At 38.4% G+C, this 17,898-nt stretch overlaps 1 protein-coding gene across 2 annotated transcripts in view; it reads right to left on the bottom strand.

Moving 5' to 3' along the window:
* mmel1 (membrane metallo-endopeptidase-like 1) overlaps positions 1-17,898 on the bottom strand; it is a 33,371-nt gene that overhangs the window by 6,181 nt on the left and 9,292 nt on the right. For both annotated transcript variants that reach the window (XM_047348594.1, XM_047348595.1), the window contains 21 exons: positions 17,719-17,763; positions 17,475-17,534; positions 17,174-17,335; positions 17,002-17,082; positions 15,645-15,740; positions 15,009-15,127; positions 12,184-12,249; positions 11,925-12,059; positions 11,183-11,272; positions 8,168-8,304; positions 7,999-8,092; positions 7,791-7,919; positions 5,395-5,493; positions 5,233-5,316; positions 5,053-5,156; positions 4,650-4,708; positions 3,554-3,673; positions 3,278-3,411; positions 3,111-3,176; positions 2,890-2,985; positions 2,546-2,622 (listed from right to left, as the gene is read on the bottom strand). In XM_047348594.1, coding sequence (XP_047204550.1) covers positions 2,546-2,622; positions 2,890-2,985; positions 3,111-3,176; positions 3,278-3,411; positions 3,554-3,673; positions 4,650-4,708; positions 5,053-5,156; positions 5,233-5,316; positions 5,395-5,493; positions 7,791-7,919; positions 7,999-8,092; positions 8,168-8,304; positions 11,183-11,272; positions 11,925-12,059; positions 12,184-12,249; positions 15,009-15,127; positions 15,645-15,740; positions 17,002-17,082; positions 17,174-17,335; positions 17,475-17,534; positions 17,719-17,763 — 2,053 coding nt within the window. The remainder of the gene's footprint in view (positions 1-2,545; positions 2,623-2,889; positions 2,986-3,110; positions 3,177-3,277; positions 3,412-3,553; positions 3,674-4,649; positions 4,709-5,052; positions 5,157-5,232; positions 5,317-5,394; positions 5,494-7,790; positions 7,920-7,998; positions 8,093-8,167; positions 8,305-11,182; positions 11,273-11,924; positions 12,060-12,183; positions 12,250-15,008; positions 15,128-15,644; positions 15,741-17,001; positions 17,083-17,173; positions 17,336-17,474; positions 17,535-17,718; positions 17,764-17,898) is intronic.

Raw genomic sequence — 17,898 nt, forward strand, 5'->3', positions numbered from 1 at the left:
TCTGAAGCGGGTGTGGGGGGACCACTAAAAGGGTCTGATTTGATGACCTCAGACTTCGAGAAGGGTTATATATTTAAATCAATTCAGAAATATAGGAAGTAGCCTGTCCATGTGAAATTTTAAAGGCTAAGACTACGATTTTAAAAGCCACATTGAGTCAACATGTTGTAGTTTGTACATCTAAGGACTGAACTGCTCCCCTATTCTCCTTTGCATAGCCTCTCTGAACATTTATTTTTAAGTCTTCTTACAGATTTTACAATTTAACATGTGGCAGGAGAAAGCTGGAATCGAACCCACAACTTTCAGACTGCAAGATGACTACTCTTCCCACTGAGCCACAGTCACGAAATGGGACGTCTACCAGCACTCTTTCAACTCTGCCTTTCTTTTTGTAACTTCTTTTTGAAGGTCAGATTTGTGGGGTTCACAACTACTAGTTATTCTGCCAACAGATTCTTCAATCTGAGTTTTGGATATCTGCAGTTTCCAGAGTTATCATTGGGCTTCTTGACTCCTTCTCTGAATAATACTCTCCTCCGTTGGCCTGTCTTTGGTAGGTTTAAAGTTGTGCCATGCCCTTTGCATTTTCAGACGATGGATTGAACAGTGCTCTGTGAGATGTTCAAAGCTTGGAGAGGTAGCCCTAAACCTTTCCACAACTTCCACAATTTGTTCACTAATGTTTTCTAAGACACCTTTGAGGCCTTCACAGAACACTGGTTGCACTGTGTGTTAGTTATTTTGAAGTTTGAAACCATGCATCCTTTTCTTACCACTTCACAAATACAGGTCCTTCTCAAAATATTAGCATATTGTGATAAAGTTCATTATTTTCCATAATGTAATGATGAAAATTTAACATTCATATATTTTAGATTCATTGCACACTAACTGAAATATTTCAGGTCTTTTATTGTCTTAATACGGATAATTTTGCCATACAGCTCATGAAAACCCAAAATTCCTATCTCACAAAATTAGCATATCATTAAAAGGGTCTCTAAACGAGCTATGAACCTAAACATCTGAATCAACGAGTTAACTCTAAACACCTGCAAAAGATTCCTGAGGCCTTTAAAACTCCCAGCCTGGTTCATCACTCAAAAACCCAATCATGGGTAAGACTGCCGACCTGACTGCTGTCCAGAAGGCCACTATTGACACCCTCAAGCAAGAGGGTAAGACACAGAAAGAAATTTCTGAACAAATAGGCTGTTCCCAGAGTGCTGTATCAAGGCACCTCAGTGGGAAGTCTGTGGGAAGGAAAAAGTGTGGCAGAAAACGTTGCACAACGAGAAGAGGTGACCGGACCCCGAGGAAGATTGTGGAGAAGGGCCGATTCCAGACCTTGGGGGACCTGCGGAAGCAGTGGACTGAGTCTGGAGTAGAAACATCCAGAGCCACCGTGCACAGGCGTGTGCAGGAAATGGGCTACAGGTGCCACATTCCCCAGGTCAAGCCACTTTTGAACCAGAAACAGCGGCAGAAGCGCCTGACCTGGGCTACAGAGAAGCAGCTCTGGACTGTTGCTCAGTGGTCCAAAGTACTTTTTTTGGATGAAAGCAAATTCTGCATGTCATTCGGAAATCAAGGTGCCAGAGTCTGGAGGAAGACTGGGGAGAAGGAAATGCCAAAATGCCAGAAGTCCAGTGTCAAGTACCCACAGTCAGTGATGGTCTGGGGTGCCGTGTCAGCTGCTGGTGTTGGTCCACTGTGTTTTATCAAGGGCAGGGTCAATGCAGCTAGCTATCAGGAGATTTTGGAGCACTTCATGCTTCCATCTGCTGAAAAGCTTTATGGAGATGAAGATTTCCTTTTTCAGCACGACCTGGCACCTGCTCACAGTGCCAAAACCACTGGTAAATGGTTTACTGACCATGGTATCACTGTGCTCAATTGGCCTGCCAACTCTCCTGACCTGAACCCCATAGAGAATCTGTGGGATATTGTGAAGAGAACGTTGAGAGACTCAAGACCCAACACTCTGGATGAGCTAAAGGCCGCTATCGAAGCATCCTGGGCCTCCATAAGACCTCAGCAGTGCCACAGGCTGATTGCCTCCATGCCACGCCGCAATGAAGCAGTCATTTCTGCAAAAGGATTCCCGACCAAGTATTGAGTGCATAACTGTACATGATTATTTGAAGGTTGACGTCTTTTGTATTAAAAACACTTTTCTTTTATTGGTCGGATGAAATATGCTAATTTTGTGAGATAGGAATTTTGGGTTTTCATGAGCTGTATGCCAAAATCATCCGTATTAAGACAATAAAAGACCTGAAATATTTCAGTTAGTGTGCAATGAATCTAAAATATATGAATGTTAAATTTTCATCATGACATTATGGAAAATAATGAACTTTATCACAATATGCTAATATTTTGAGAAGGACCTGTATGCTCTACCTTCTGTTTGTCTTTTACACCACCGGCCAAATTAATTAAAACTTGCTATTGTAAAGTAAAAAAACATGAAAAAGTTCAAGCTGTATGAATACCTAGTGTCTTGATGTTATTTAATTTCCACACTAAAGCATTTTACCTGTATTCTAACGGACTGTGCGAGTCCGTCTTTATGGACTGGCTGGCGTATTCAGGCCGATAGGCACCACACCACACCTGGAAAATAAAACTGTATTAGTAGCAAATTTATAAATGTTTGCAAGTTTTATGCAAAATTATAAAGTCCCCATCTTTTGAATATGTTTTGAAGTAACTTCCTACATATTTTGTAACCATATTGACTCAAATAATCTCCAATTTTACTCAAATCTGACTTGTAAATCCTATTATCAATGTAGTTAGTGATTATGCTTCCCAGACAGATCCATTTAATACATATTCTTTGCATTATTCCTCTAGGTGACATGCTCCATCTTCACTTACTTGAGCAAAGTTTAGAAAAAAAAGCTGTTTATGATCCATGTCTAGGCCAGGCAGTCGAGGTTCTTCACCCTCTGTTTCCACCCACTTTAGATAAGCCTGTAAACACACACCTTCACTTAGAAAACCCATTATAGATCTACAGGAGGTTAATTATGGGCTATGTAGAGTTACTTGTTGCAATTCAAGTACTTAAATGTGTTTTTCAGGTGGCTGACATCTACCTTATACGCCTGACGAACCCCTCCATTGTCTGCAATGTTCTCCCCCAAAGTACTGATTCCACTAACCTGCAATCAGCCAAACAAACAGATAAACACCCTCTGGTGGTTGCGTAATGCGTGGTATTACCTTCAAAACAGAAACACAGAGCCAAAAACAGGAAGCTTACATTTTGTCCACCCGCTAGGTTCCAGATGAAGTTGCCATATTGTTGCACCATGCACTGTGACTGCTCCTTAAAGTGGTCAGCAGAGTAATTGCTCCACCAGTTCAGCATATTACCATCCTTGTCAAAATTGCGTCCTGCAAGAAGACATCAGTCGTAGGTAAACCACTGCTTTTCCAAGCATGATGCATGCAAAAATGAATAGAAACATTTAAATACAATTAAATTGTCACTATTTATTGGGAGCAACAATTTTTTTTATCATTATCATTATCTCACCATTGTCATCAAATCCATGAGTGATCTCATGTCCAATAACCATTCCTATTCCTCCAAAGTTCAGGGCCTGATGCTGATGTTTACTAAAGAAAGGTGGCTGCAGGATTCCTGCTGGAAACACTGGACAGACAGAAATAAGTGAAGCATTGATACTCAAGGAAAACTGGCTGCACTGTTTGCAAACATATGCAAACCTCTTTAACTTTTCCAAATTTTGTTACGCCGCACACACAATCTTCAATGAATCTTATTGCAGAACCTTTGCAGTACCACCTTTATCTACAGCTGCAAGTATTTTAGGGCATTTTGCATGTGAGCCAAAAAGAGAAATAGGGGTCTGATCACATTCTTCCACATGTTTGATGTGTCTCCAAAACATGACTTCTTTTAACTTCCTTTCAACAACATCTTGTTTCCTGACACTCTTTTACTAAGATAAGATTTTTGGGGTAATAATAATAATTTTCCTGTGAACAGGTTCTCCTACCTGAGCTGTGGATGCAGCTCCTCCAGAGTTAAGATGGGCCTTTTGACTGGTTATCTGATTAATGTTCTCCTTTACTGGCCTGTCAGTTTGGGTACACATGTCATGGTCAGTTTGCAGTTGTGCCAAACTCTTACCAGTTTTGGATGATGGAGTGAACAGAACTCTGTGAGATGTTCAAAGCTTGGATATTGTTTTATAATCTAACTCTCCTTTAAAATTCTCTACCACTTTATTCCTGACCTGTCCACTGTATTTCCTGGTCTTCAAGCTGCCCTTTATTCACTAATGTTCACCAACAAATTTTTGTTTTTTCAGAACAGTATCTATGATGGGTGAAGGCAGTTTGTTGCCCTGGATTGTTTTAAGAAAGGGTAAAGGGTGCTGAATTCAAATGCACACTTGTCAGATTCTTATTTATAAAAGAATTAAACTATCCATGTTTTTCCTCTTTTTCACAATCATGCACCACTTTGTGTTGGTCTATCACATAAACTCCCTCCCAAAATACTTCAACGTTTGCAGCTGTAATGTGACAAAATGTGCAAAAGTTCAAGGGATATGAATATTCTTGCAAGGGTCTGTAGAAGCCATGCATCTTGAACCGCTCACCTATCTGGTTTCTGTTGGGTGAGTAAAATGCATTCACCACAGCAGCACCAATGATCCACCTGAAGAGAGATTTAAAGAGGATTATTTAAAAAAAATATTCTGTACATTTTGTCTTGAATATAAAAAACGTTTAACCCATGCACAAGATTATTTTATGAAACCATCAGAAATTTCAGACATTTCTGTTTAATGCTGCAGTGACACTCACTATAAAAGCATCAGCAGCATATTCTTCTAGCTAAGTGCATCCCTTCTTATTACACATGCAACAAAGAGGGTATGGTTTGCATTGTCTCTGTGGTAGCTTGTTCTTCAGCAAAAAGCATTAAAACAACACAGTGACCATCAGCTTGACCTTTAGCGACAATGAAAACGAGGTGTTTTTGAGGTGTCTGCCACTTACAGATCAGGATCCACTGGCTCTCTGAGCTTCTTCAGACTCCTTTGTGCTTCAGACTTCAGGTTCTCCAGGATGTTCTCAAAATAGTGATCCTCACTGAAATTTAGCTAAAAAAAAAGAAATCTGTGATAAGTAAATATTTCAGACACCGTGGGCTGGATACCTGCCTCAGTTTCTACTTACATGAGCGTACTCCTGATCTAACTTCTGGTTGCTTTCCTGCAGAATATGGTCCGGATAGCCAATATGTTCCTTTATAGCCATAGCCTACAGAGATTCAGAATAGTTCATGTGATATTATGATGCATTTTGAGGAAATCTATCCTGTCTCTCTTCATTTTGTACCTTTTCTCTTGCTTTTTCTTTGGATGGTGCGTCCATCCAGCTCAACTCCTCCAGTGTTTCTACATAAGCTGTTTGGATCTTACTGATGAGGTCACTAACCTTTGAACACAAGACATATAATCATAAAACAGATTGTATTCATCGTTGCACATAAAAAATCTAACTTGAGTTAAAAGCATAGATTAGTGTTTCCTTAATGGGCTTACAATAAGTGGTGTCATGGAAATAAAATATATAAATATATTTCCAACAACACACTTGTCTAGATTTGGACAAATTTAAAGCAATATCATGTTTTAAATTTTTTTTTCAGTTTGAAGAAAAGGGGTGGGGCGATGGTTGTGGTGGGGAGTCTCGAGGGCAAGTGGAGCCAGCAGCTACTGAAAGGCAGGCTAACTTAAAGAACATTTGAGTCAAACTCAAAAGTTTCAGAGAATATTTTTATATTTTTTTTAATTGCACCTCTTTAGTTTTGCAGTTATTCATTGTCACTGATATTGTCACTGAAACAAGTGATAATCTACAGTAGCCAGATTAACCAGGAGGAGATGTCAGTTAGATAGTGGTACATTTATCTCTTTAGCATTATCATGTTTTTGTTGCAGGCAGGTAGAGTAGCTAAACGAATGCTGTTCAGTTCAGAAAATATTGACAATTGGGGTGACGTTTGAGTTGTTTTGGAGGAAAAGCTGCTCCTAAATGCTCGATGCCTCCGTTAGAACCTGAATATGCAGGAGATGCAGATGAGGTGCAGCCAATTAGATCATTTATTTTCAACATTTACTGAATATTAAAGTCTAAGGTAAATGCATTATATACCCAGTCCATTAAAAAAGCAAAGGCCTACCCTTCACACATAGCATCTGTGCATATAGTACATTTCTTTGGTGAACCCGCCCTCATCGTTTGCAGTGGTAGGACATAAAAATTGCCTCAATTAATCATTTGCACATAAAAAATTTACTGCTCCCCAAGTTATGAGTTATAAAATCAATACATACTAAAAATAATTTCACTGAATCCTAAACTGGTAATTAGTTTGATGACTTCCTTTTTGATTTAGGATGTAACTAATAAGACAATAATTACAATGCTGACGACCACATCATAGGAAAAAGAGGGACTGGTCAGACTATGAATGCAGCTACAAGCGTCCTTTCTCACACAGTCTTGTTACAGTTTTGTTGATAATTGTATTCTTTGTAGAAACTTTTTATTTAAAATGTAAACTTTTCATAGAATTTTGCTTGTTTAGAAGTATCGACGTCAAAGCAAAAGGTTGTGCTTGGTTTGTGTTTTCTTCTAAATTGTGAAGTGTCAACACATCTTCAACACAATCTTCAAGCAACGCTTAAAAATTTCACAACACCTGTCATCAAGGTGTAATTGGTTTGCAGCAAGTTAAAATAAGACACAAGAGTACGACCCAAAATGGATCAAACAGATATTTATGAAGGAAATTCACTCCGAATACAGTGATGTGAGGATCCATAAACAGACAACTGTGGCGGTGACAGAATCCTTTAAATTAATAAAGAAAACGACACTCAAGTCTAGTTGATCTGTTTCATATTTGCATTAAATCCAGAATTTTAAAGTAAAAGAAAGAGTCTTTTAAATCTCCCATTTTATAACATTTTAATGTCTCCTCCAACTGTCCGAGTTGAGGTGCATCCAACTATAATCATGCAAAGACACTTTATGGCAACAAAGAAGACAAATGCAAAACTACTATTTGCCAAAGCAAAAATGAAAAAAAGACCAATGGTTTGGAACCGTGTGGTCAGAACCATCGTGAGATGAAGATGTAGTAGTTGTTTGGTTCAGGCCTGCATGGTGATGCACTTGTTAGAACTGTTGCCTTGCATCAAGAAGGTTCTGGGTTTGAATCCCAGCCAGGGGCCTTTGTGTATAAAGTTTAATGTTCTCCCTGTGCATGTATGGTCACTTCCTCCCACAATACAAAAACTGCCATTAGGTATGTTTGCATGGTTGTCTGTGCTGAGTGTCTCTGTGGCCCAGATTTAACAAAACCACAGAACATCTCACAAGGGAAAAAAAAATTAGATGACATCCTTTGATAAGTTTGCTTTTTTTGTAATATTTTGTTACAAACAAGAGGCAAAATTTATGGTGTAAGTGATATTGCAAGTGTAATTTGTTTTTTGTTTTGTTAATTTTGGAGTATGTTGTACTCTTGAAATCACTGCCTGTTGAATGATTTAACAAAATTTACCGATTTATTATGGCATACATTTTGCTCCACCAAGAGTTCACAAAGATTTTACTGTAGCAGACAAAAAGACTGCAGACTTATTTTTACTTATGGATACATTTCCAGGTTTTAGCATTGACATAAACTGCTGCCCCTGCAAATGAAAGCTTGAAACACCTACCATTCGTTTACTTTCTCCTGCAAATGTTTCATGCACATACAAAGCTCCAACTGCATTTTCCATACTGCTCTGGACGTAACGGACACATTCTCTCCACCAAGCGTCCTCCACAGTGGTCCCATATAGAGTCTGATCAAACATGCACACAGTTAGTTTACAGTGGAGCAAGCTCATGTTAACGTGTAGGGTAAAGGTCGACTGTTTCTACCTTTCTGTAGCGGGCCCTGGCATCTTTGAAGCGGCGGCTCAAGCTATTAACTCTGTCTATGATGAGCTGCCAGGTGAGGTAGTTCTGCATAGTTCTGCAACATAAACAAAATATTTAACTGTGTCTTTTCTGTGATTATTCCCCTTTCAGGGCCATTCAGTGAACTAACCGGATAGTGTGTCTGGAGAGGACATCGTTCATCTTTTCCAGGTAGGGAGAGCTGTACACCACAACCTCCTCATCAAGCTGGATATCAATGGACACAGTCGACAGGACACCTTTTATAAACCGTGTCCAGTCAAACCCCTAAAAAGCAAAGAATTAAAATCAATTTTAAATAGTTGAGTCACACTCTGATTCTACACGGAAATGCTCGAAGTTAGCTGTTATTTTATAGTATTAGTAAGTGAATTTATCACTAGTTTTAGCTACACAATAAGACATTTTCTACCTTCACAGATAAACAGCAGATATCCAGTTAATATACCCAAGTCAAGCCTTCCTGTTTAGATGTGAATACACTTTTAAAGTCAAGAGAAAGTAAAAACATTTTGCATTTTAAATAGTATGTTCTGAATCTTCGTATTGCACGTAACCAAAGTTTACTCGGATTTGACTGCTGAAACCATTCAGACAAGAAAAGGTCAGAGTTCCAAAATGATTCTCCAGATTTATTTGTTTAAGGATATTTCTGTATGAAGACATCAAAAATCATTGTTTGGTGAACCTCAGTTAGGTTTACAAAATGTATCTATATTTGTTTTTTTTTACTTTCTTCAAAGTCAGAGGTTTACATATATTTCTGTAGTATTTGGTAGTAGTAGTATTTAGCCTTTAAAACTACATGATGCATAATGCCATGTACGTGGGAGGTACACCAGTCCTTCCTGTTCCAAAACACCCTCAAACATGATGCTGCCACCTATTTCACAGTTGGAATTGTGTTCTCAGGCCTGCAAGCTTCCTCCCTTTTTCATTGTGGTCAAACACTTCAACTTTAGTTTCACCAGACAACAGAAAATTCCTCCAAAAATTGAGGTCTTTGTCCCTGAGTGCATTCACAAACTGTAGTCTGGCTTTTTATGTTGCTTTTGGAATAATAGCTTCTTCTTCTCGAAGTGGCCTTTCAGCCCATGTCGGACTTGTTTCACTGAGATTAATGGCACTTCTAGAAGTTTTAGCCAGCATCTTTACAAGGTCTTCCACTTTTGTTTGATGGATGAACCAGCGTTTTGGAGGTCCGTGTTCTTCTTCCTGATATTATGGCTGATTTCTTTTGAATTTTCCATGATGTCAGACATGGAAGCAGTGTTTTTATGGCGTTGCCTTAAAGTACATCCACAGGTGTGCCTCAGTCTAACTCAAATGTTGTGAATTAACTAATCAGAGACAATTAAAAGGTATAATATTCTTAGTGTATGTGAACTATCATGCCATATTTCTGCCATTAGAAATAATTTTATCAATCCTAACTGACCTAGAACAGAAAATACAGGTCCTTCTCAAACAATTAGCATATTGTGATAAAGTTCATTATTTTCCATAATGTCATGATGAAAATTTAACATTCATGTATTTTAGATTCATTGCACACTAACTGAAATATTTCAGGTCTTTTATTGTCTTAATACGGATGATTGTGGCATACAGCTCATGAAAACCCAAAATTCCTATCTCACAAAATTAGCATATCATTAAAAGGGTCTCTAAACGAGCTATGAACCTAATCATTTGAATCAACGAGTTAACTCTAAACACCTGCAAAAGATTCCTGAGGCCTTTAAAACTCCCAGCCTGGTTTATCACTCAAAACCCCAATCATGGGTAAGACTGCCGACCTGACTGCTGTCCAGAAGGCCACTATTGACACCCTCAAGCAAGAGGGTAAGACACAGAAAGCAATTTCTGAACAAATAGGCTGTTCCCAGAGTGCTGTATCAAGGCACCTCAGTGGGAAGTCTGTGGGAAGGAAAAAGTGTGGCAGAAAACGCTGCACAACGAGAAGAGGTGACCGGACCCTGAGGAAGATTGTGGAGAAGGGCCGATTCCAGACCTTGGGGGACCTGCGGAAGCAGTGGACTGAGTCTGGAGTAGAAACATCCAGAGCCACCGTGCACAGGCGTGTGCAGGAAATGGGCTACAGGTGCCGCATTCCCCAGACCTGGGCTACAGAGAAGCAGCACTGGACTGTTGCTCAGTGGTCAAAGTACTTTTTTCGGATGAAAGCAAATTCTGCATGTCATTCGGAAATCAAGGTGCCAGAGTCTGGAGGAAGACTGGGGAGAAGGAAATGCCAAAATGCCAGAAGTCCAGTGTCAAGTACCCACAGTCAGTGATGGTCTGGGGTGCCGTGTCAGCTGCTGGTGTTGGTCCACTGTGTTTTATCAAGGGCAGGGTCAATGCAGCTAGCTATCAGGAGATTTTGGAGCACTTCATGCTTCCATCTGCTGAAAAGCTTTATGGAGATGAAGATTTCATTTTTCAGCACGGCCTGGCGCCTGCTCACAGTGCCAAAATCACTGGTAAATGGTTTACTGACCATGGTATCACTGTGCTCAATTGGCCTGCCAACTCTCCTGACCTGAACCCCATAGAGAATCTGTGGGATATTGTGAAGAGAACGTTGAGAGACTCAAGACCCAACACTCTGGATGAGCTAAAGGCCGCTATCGAAGCATCCTGGGCCTCCATAAGACCTCAGCAGTGCCACAGGCTGATTGCCTCCATGCCACGCCGCATTGAAGCAGACATTTCTGCAAAAGGATTCCCGACCAAGTATTGAGTGCATAACTGTACATGATTATTTGAAGGTTGACGTTTTTTGTATTAAAAACACTTTTCTTTTATTGGTCGGATGAAATATGCTAATTTTGTGAGATAGGAATTTTGGGTTTTCATGAGCTGTATGCCAAAATCATCCGTATTAAGACAATAAAAGACCTGAAATATTTCAGTTGGTGTGCAATGAATCTAAAATATATGAATGTTAAATTTTCATCATTACATTATAGAAAATAATGAACTTTATCACAATATGCTAATTTTTTGAGAAGGACCTGTACATGTTTTCATGTCGGACAGAGAGAAAAATGTATTTTATACAGTGTCATTGTAGGGATGGACAGAAAGCAGACAGACAGATCATGCAGTCTACCACAGCAGACCAAAGAGATGTCTGACTTACATTAAAATTATAAGTGCTCTGCAGTTCCCCAAGTGTCATCTTGTTGTACAGAACAGTGACATCCTGGCGTTCCTCTGCTGGTGATGTAGCCTGTCAAGAAACAGGAAGAAAACTGTAAAACACATCTTTCTGTGTCCACTTTTGTTTCCTTTTGCATCTCAGACTGTTTTTTTAATCAGTTCCACCTCAGGAAATATTACCACACTGTTTTAAAACAGCAGTCCAAGACCACTTTTACCTTTTTTAGTTTGTTGTGGTTTCTTATTTTTAAAAAATCACATTTAATTAGACCTTAAAAGCAGCAGTTTAAAATATGGTGGAGTTGAGCATTCACTGCTGAGAAAAGCATCATTAACACTGTCCCTCAACTGAAAACAAAATTAACGTAACTTTAATTGCATTTCTTTACAGTTGTTGCTAACAAGTCCTGTACAGTTTCCTCAGAGCTTTTTAAAAAAAAATATTCTCCTCTGGTCTGAAATTTCCTTTTTGAGCCTCATAATATGGTTGAACCACCCATCTGTCTGGCATTACATCAGAGTTCAGATTACTGTTGTTCATGGTCACGTATCTGCAAGATTTCCAATACAGGATGCCGCTTGAGAAACACGGTTGTTGCCAAACAGAATAATAGCTAAAAGCTTGATTTTTCAGGCCCTATGAATTGTAGCCTTTATTTACTGGGACTGAATAGAAGTTGTTAATTTTCTTCTTCTCCATATAAGTCACCATCGTCACTCACATTAGCAATGTCTGTCTCCAGCTCCAGCACTTGCATCATTTCCTCCCAGACTCTGTCGTCGTCCTGAGTCAAATTTTTGTCCTCTCGAGTTATTTTCGCAATAGACACCATGAAATGTAGGTAGGCCTCCCGAACCTATGAAACAAACCTAGAATTATTAGTTGGTTTTTACACTTGAGTATAAACAGCATGTTCTTTACCAAAAAACATTATTTTGTTTATTTGAGGAAATTTTTGGAAGATTCTGGCAAGAATTTACCTTTTTGTAGTTCCCATCATTAAAGTAATAGTCTCTAGATGGCATTCCGAGTCCTGGCTGATCGATCTAAACAAAAACATGAGAAAAATAAGCATTTTTGCAGGCTAATAATTCTCACACTATGATTTACAAGCAGACGAATATAAGAGCTCACATTTAATAATCTTACTTCCTGCTCTACCAGCTCTGGGGATGCTTTTTCAGTTTTTACAGTTCAAATTGTAAAGCAATGCTGCCAAGTGAAAGGATAATGTGAAGATGAGATGCATGTGAAGAAAAAATTGTGTGCATGAAATAGTACTAAATACACATTTTAGGTTTTGCAAACATTTCCTGCAGTTGGCGTCCATCACAAACCAAAATATTATCCAGAAGTGTTTACAATCACTTAATTAAATAAAACCATTCTCCTCACAATTGTATGTTTCTATGAAGAAAAATACTCCAGGTTTTCTAGTTTTTTAATTTTTATTTATTCATTTTTTAATTCCCTAATGTTGAAATCATTGCAGAATGTAATGCTTTATTGTTTTCTACTAGATGAAGATACTTTTTCATGTACTGTATATCTACCAGTTTGCTGATAAAAATGTAAAGTAATTAACTTATTGACGACTTTGCACAAATAATTAAAATTTATCAGAAAATATGTTGCTGGCAATTTTTGACACTACCACTCTGAGAAAACTTCTTATTTGCATAAAGGAGATGGAAAAAATAAAGTTTCTGTGTGTTTCCTAAAATGAAGCGTTTAATCACTCAAATTGATGCAGAAAATTGAGACAGCCTTTTTTTTTTGTGTGTCCCAGAGACCCAGGTGGGGCAATTCTTTTGTAGACAACTTTGCTTACAACATTTATCGGTTTGAAATTCAAAAAATTTACTTATATTTGCTTTGTATGACAAGGACAAAAAAATAATAATTTAATTAATATAACAAAGAAATATATTTTTATACATAATAATTATATGACAACTGTAAATTAGCAGCTGCAGGGTGGCGCAGCTGGTAGCACTGTTGCCTTGCAGCAAGAAGGTCCTGGGTTCGATGTATTAAGATGTAATTTTTTTCTTTACAGATAACTATTACATTTCAAAAAACAATTGTTAGTGAAACATTCTTTCAGTAATACTTTAATTGTTTAGATTTGTAATGAACAACTTCCTGTTTCCCTGGGGTATAAATATAATATGACAGAGGCCCATTTCTTTTCGAGAACATGGCATTGAATAAGGGAGCTACTGGATGTGTTGATCTTATGCCAAGAAATGGTTACAAGAAAATAACTAGCCAGCAAACCATATTGAAATCTACAATCAGGTTAACACTACTGGAAAAGAGACAAACAAGGCTGGACGAGAACCCGAGTTTATCTTGCCGCAGCACACGAGAAATATGGTAAGAGATGTAACAAGACAGTCAGAGACTGCATACCTCTGCCAATCAGGGTAGGGTTACTAATGTCATAGAAAAAAAAAATCCTGAGAGCTTCACTTTATTTTGTTTAACTTGATGAAAGGTTTTTATAACATTTCAATGGGAAGGTTGTTGCAGTAATTCTGTGCTTTGTGTTATGTTTAAAGCTCTCACTTCTTTATTTGCATTTTGCTTTATTTACTCAGCTCTCAGGTGTTCACAGACTGAAACAGGTTAGTGGTATGTTTTTAAAACATATTGTTTCTACATTCACTAGATTTTGTTATGGAAAAAATTATTTTCCACCAGCAATTTTAGAGAAGGTCTAATTTATATTCAAATGCTGTATATGTGTGGTTTTCAGATCTAGTAAAGTTATTAAACTCCACATATCAGTTCTGACTATTTAAACAGCCCTCATCTGTGCAATTCCTCTGAAACAAAGTGATGTGTTTGTGTTTTATTTACTCAGCAATGTTTGAAACCTTCTGTATAATTAAATAAGTCAGAATGCAAACGTGGATATTTTATCTTTATTATGTACTGATGGAGTTATTGCTCTCATGAAATGAAACAAGGCTAACAATTTTTCGTGCTGCAGAGGTACGCTGACTCGAAATGACAAGACATTAGGAAAAACTAGTTCTCAACATGGCTGCAAAACACAATATATCCACAACCAGGTGGCTGAAAAAGATCACGAGAAAATGTATTTCATATATATATATATATATATATATAATTTTAATCATCTCTAAGTGCATGATTAATCATTTTACCATTGATTACATTATTTAATAATTATTTATCTATTATATTAATTAAAAATTAATTTTATCACTGTAATTAGTTATATGATATTATTTCGAATTATATCATTAGGATTAAAGTTAGTATTGCTACAGTCTTGTTTACAGATGGAGAAGGGAAGAAGGTAAAGGGGTTTGCTGTGATATTTTATGATTACATTGAGATTTAAAGTAGATTATTTTATTTCAACAGGTGATGGGGGTGATTTATATTATCCACAGTATTTCTACCACTTCTATATATCCTCTTTTAAAACTTTGAACGTCTGGATCTTTATATTTTTTGACACAGTTCTTTCACTCGTTCAGCCCATCTAATTGTTAGGATATATCTAAAATATAGATAAAACTTAGAAAATAGAAAGAATTTGTAGATTTTGTTACGTCATTTCACACATTTTATGTGAATTTTAAGATTAGATGGTTCAATAAATAACAAAATGTGCTTAAAAAGTAAGTTGTTTCTTTTGGTTTTCTATTGGATCAATTCATAGTGATAATAATAATAATAATATTAGTAATAATAAAAATGAAGAGGAAAGAAGCCAGCGTTGATAATTGCTATGTGTTGTTTCTGCTCAGACAAACTGTTGTCTTACATAGATGATGTGGCGCTGAGAGTCCCGGTCGTCCGTCCACACATACAGGTCCAGGACCACCTTCTTGTGAAAATGAGCAGTAAGCATTGCCAGTGTGTCCTCAAGGCTCCAGGCTTCCTCTGAAACAAACCCCGAAATAAAAAAATTTCAACCCACGTGGGTAGCTGAGAGGAAATGATCACATTTGGGCTGCAGAAATGTTAGTGCCTCTGCTGTAAATTAACAGGGCTTTCTGTGGAAATCCATGTGTGCAGATGCAGCTATGTGTGGATAATTCTGTTTGAGCCACCATCCATGATTACATTTAATTAAAGTAGCAAGAGCCTGGAGCTCGAGGAGGAGCAGCACAGCCTATTTAAAGCCTGCTTCATAGTCCTGATTGAGGACTTGCTCCTCTACCCACGCACCACCCTAAAGCAGCCCACACCTGACTGCTCGGCAGAAAAAACATCCTTGACGGGCCTCTTGATCCCACCAACAAAGCTTGTACTCAGCAGGCCGCTGAGCGCAAATATAGCAAACTGAGCTCTGAGTGAATGCATGTATTTGTTGAGGGATGATGTGTGGATGTGCTGCACAGATGCCAGTTTGTGTAGGTGGCATTAATCGGAGTGTGTTTAGGAGAGATATTTCTACCTGTTGTGGTGTTCCAGTCCTCTGATGCCACAGGCCAGTCTCCAATACTGTCGATGAGCTTCAGGAGGGGCTGTGAGTCCCGCTGCTCTATCAGGCCTGCAGATCCAACACACTGCAGTCAACATTTCTGATCTCAGAGGAAAAATCTGATAAAAAGACCTCAAGAGAAAGATTTCTGACTGTGCAGGTGCCAGTTTGGCCCTGTTAGGGTCACTTCAGTCAGCACAGATAAATCTGTGCCAGACACTTTCACTAAAGAGATGCATTGTGCAGTTCTTGCTTTTGTTTTACTTTCCACAGGGATGTCCCAATGAGGGTATGTTTTGCCTCCAATATTGAGTGTGGACCAGAATAGACATTTGCCAATACCAAGTGCAGTTCTGATCTTTCACTAAAATCAATGCCATGTACAGGGTTGTAAAAAAAAGTATTTGCCCTTTGCAGATTTCTTCTGTTGTTGCTGTTTCATGATACTTAAATGCTTTAAGCAAACTTTGGTATCAGATAAACAAAATCTGAGTAAATGCATACATAGTGCAGTTTTCAAATAAGGATTTCATCTAGTAACTGAAAAAGAGTTTCCCAACCAACCTCATCCTATGTCAAAATATAATCGACCCCTCTCGTAAAATCTTGAAATAACTGTAACTGTCCAGCTCCTTTCTTTAGGTTCAATTTCATTAGCCACAACCAGGCGTAATCACTACCAGACCTACACAATCAAAATATTACCCAAACAGAACCTGTATGACAACATGAAGTAGGCTAAAAGATGTAATGAAAATCAGCACATCATGCCCAGAACTTAAGAAATGCAGATTGAGATGAGAAACAAAGTCATAGATATTTATCAGTCTGAAAGGGGTTTCAAAGCCTTGAGACATCAGGGAATGCTGCGCCCTAGCAAAAAGTCCTGCATGAGAACATCCGACCATCAGTTTGTGACCTTAAGCTCAGACACACTTGAGTTATGAAGCAGAAAAATTATCCACCCCAATAAGACTAAAAAACATGATGGTTATGGATACGCCAAGTCAAAGTCTGGCCTTAATTCCCATGATACGCTGTGGAGTGACTTTAAACAGGCCACTCATGCTCAGAAAAGTGCAAAGAAAAGTGGGCCACAGTGATATTAAAATGTATTTGGTGATCTGAAATATTTAGGTGTGACAAAAAGCAAAGGTAGTTTATATGTAAGGTGCCAAAAGTTTTTTTTTACAAAACTGTACAAACTGGTTTTTACAATTAAGAACGCTCTGAGTTATAATTTTCTTTTCGAGTTGAATTTAAACTGGAGAACATTGCTGAATAACCTGAATAGCACCAAAGTTTTAACACCTTTTAAAAAGAAGCTTACTGTCGTTCATGCAGGAGCTGTAAAGGATTTTAGCCTTCTTGATAGCGTCTCTGTCCTGCTCACTCGATGTCTCAAGAACACCTGCAACAACAAAGCAAACCAAAACACCTGTGTGATTAATACGCTCCGAATGTTGCGGCCCACTGAGCACCAAAGGTTAAGCCTCGCTGACCTTTGAGGACAATCTCCAGCTTGTCCCTCAGAATGTCAAAGACGCTGTGGCGGGAACTTGTCTCGGGAATGACATGCCGCTCCAGCCAACCTCCGCAGGCGTACTGGTAGAAATTATCACAAGGCTTCACAGATTTATCGATGTTCTGCAAGAGTCGAGCAGCTGCACAGAAAGAAAAACAAGAGGAAGAAAACGAGAAGTAAATATGCAAACGTCTCTGCATGTGGTTTTCACAAGGGATAGGAGATGACTTTATTTGTGAAGTAAAATAGTGGTCAGGGCAAAAGGTTGCTCATCTCACCTGCAGTGACACAGTCTGTAGTCGTGCACACATTGTTGAGGTTGGAGCAAAACATCTGGCCTAAAACAAACAGACTCAACAGTTATGAAACAGTAAAGCGTACTCTACATTACACTCCAGCTGAGACGAGGAAAATGCTGTTGTGTAACGCAGGTGTTTCTCGGAAGATCTGCAGCCAAGCCATCTCTTTCAAGGCATGTAAAAGCATATCTGTTCAATGTTTAATTTGCAAGATTAGACTCACCTTCACCTGTGGAGCTCCTGGAAACACCAGGCCTGTTTGATTGTTCTGAGGAGGGTTCAGAGCAACAATAGGCACAGCATGGGTGATTTTGTTCAGATTTGCAATAATTAAAGACAATATTTCTAAATCAAAGAAATATCCAGTGAAGCCAAAATAATTTTCCTACTTTGTTGAACCCTG

Source organism: Girardinichthys multiradiatus, chromosome 20, assembly GCF_021462225.1.
Source record: "Girardinichthys multiradiatus isolate DD_20200921_A chromosome 20, DD_fGirMul_XY1, whole genome shotgun sequence".
NCBI classification, from domain to species: domain Eukaryota; kingdom Metazoa; phylum Chordata; class Actinopteri; order Cyprinodontiformes; family Goodeidae; genus Girardinichthys; species Girardinichthys multiradiatus.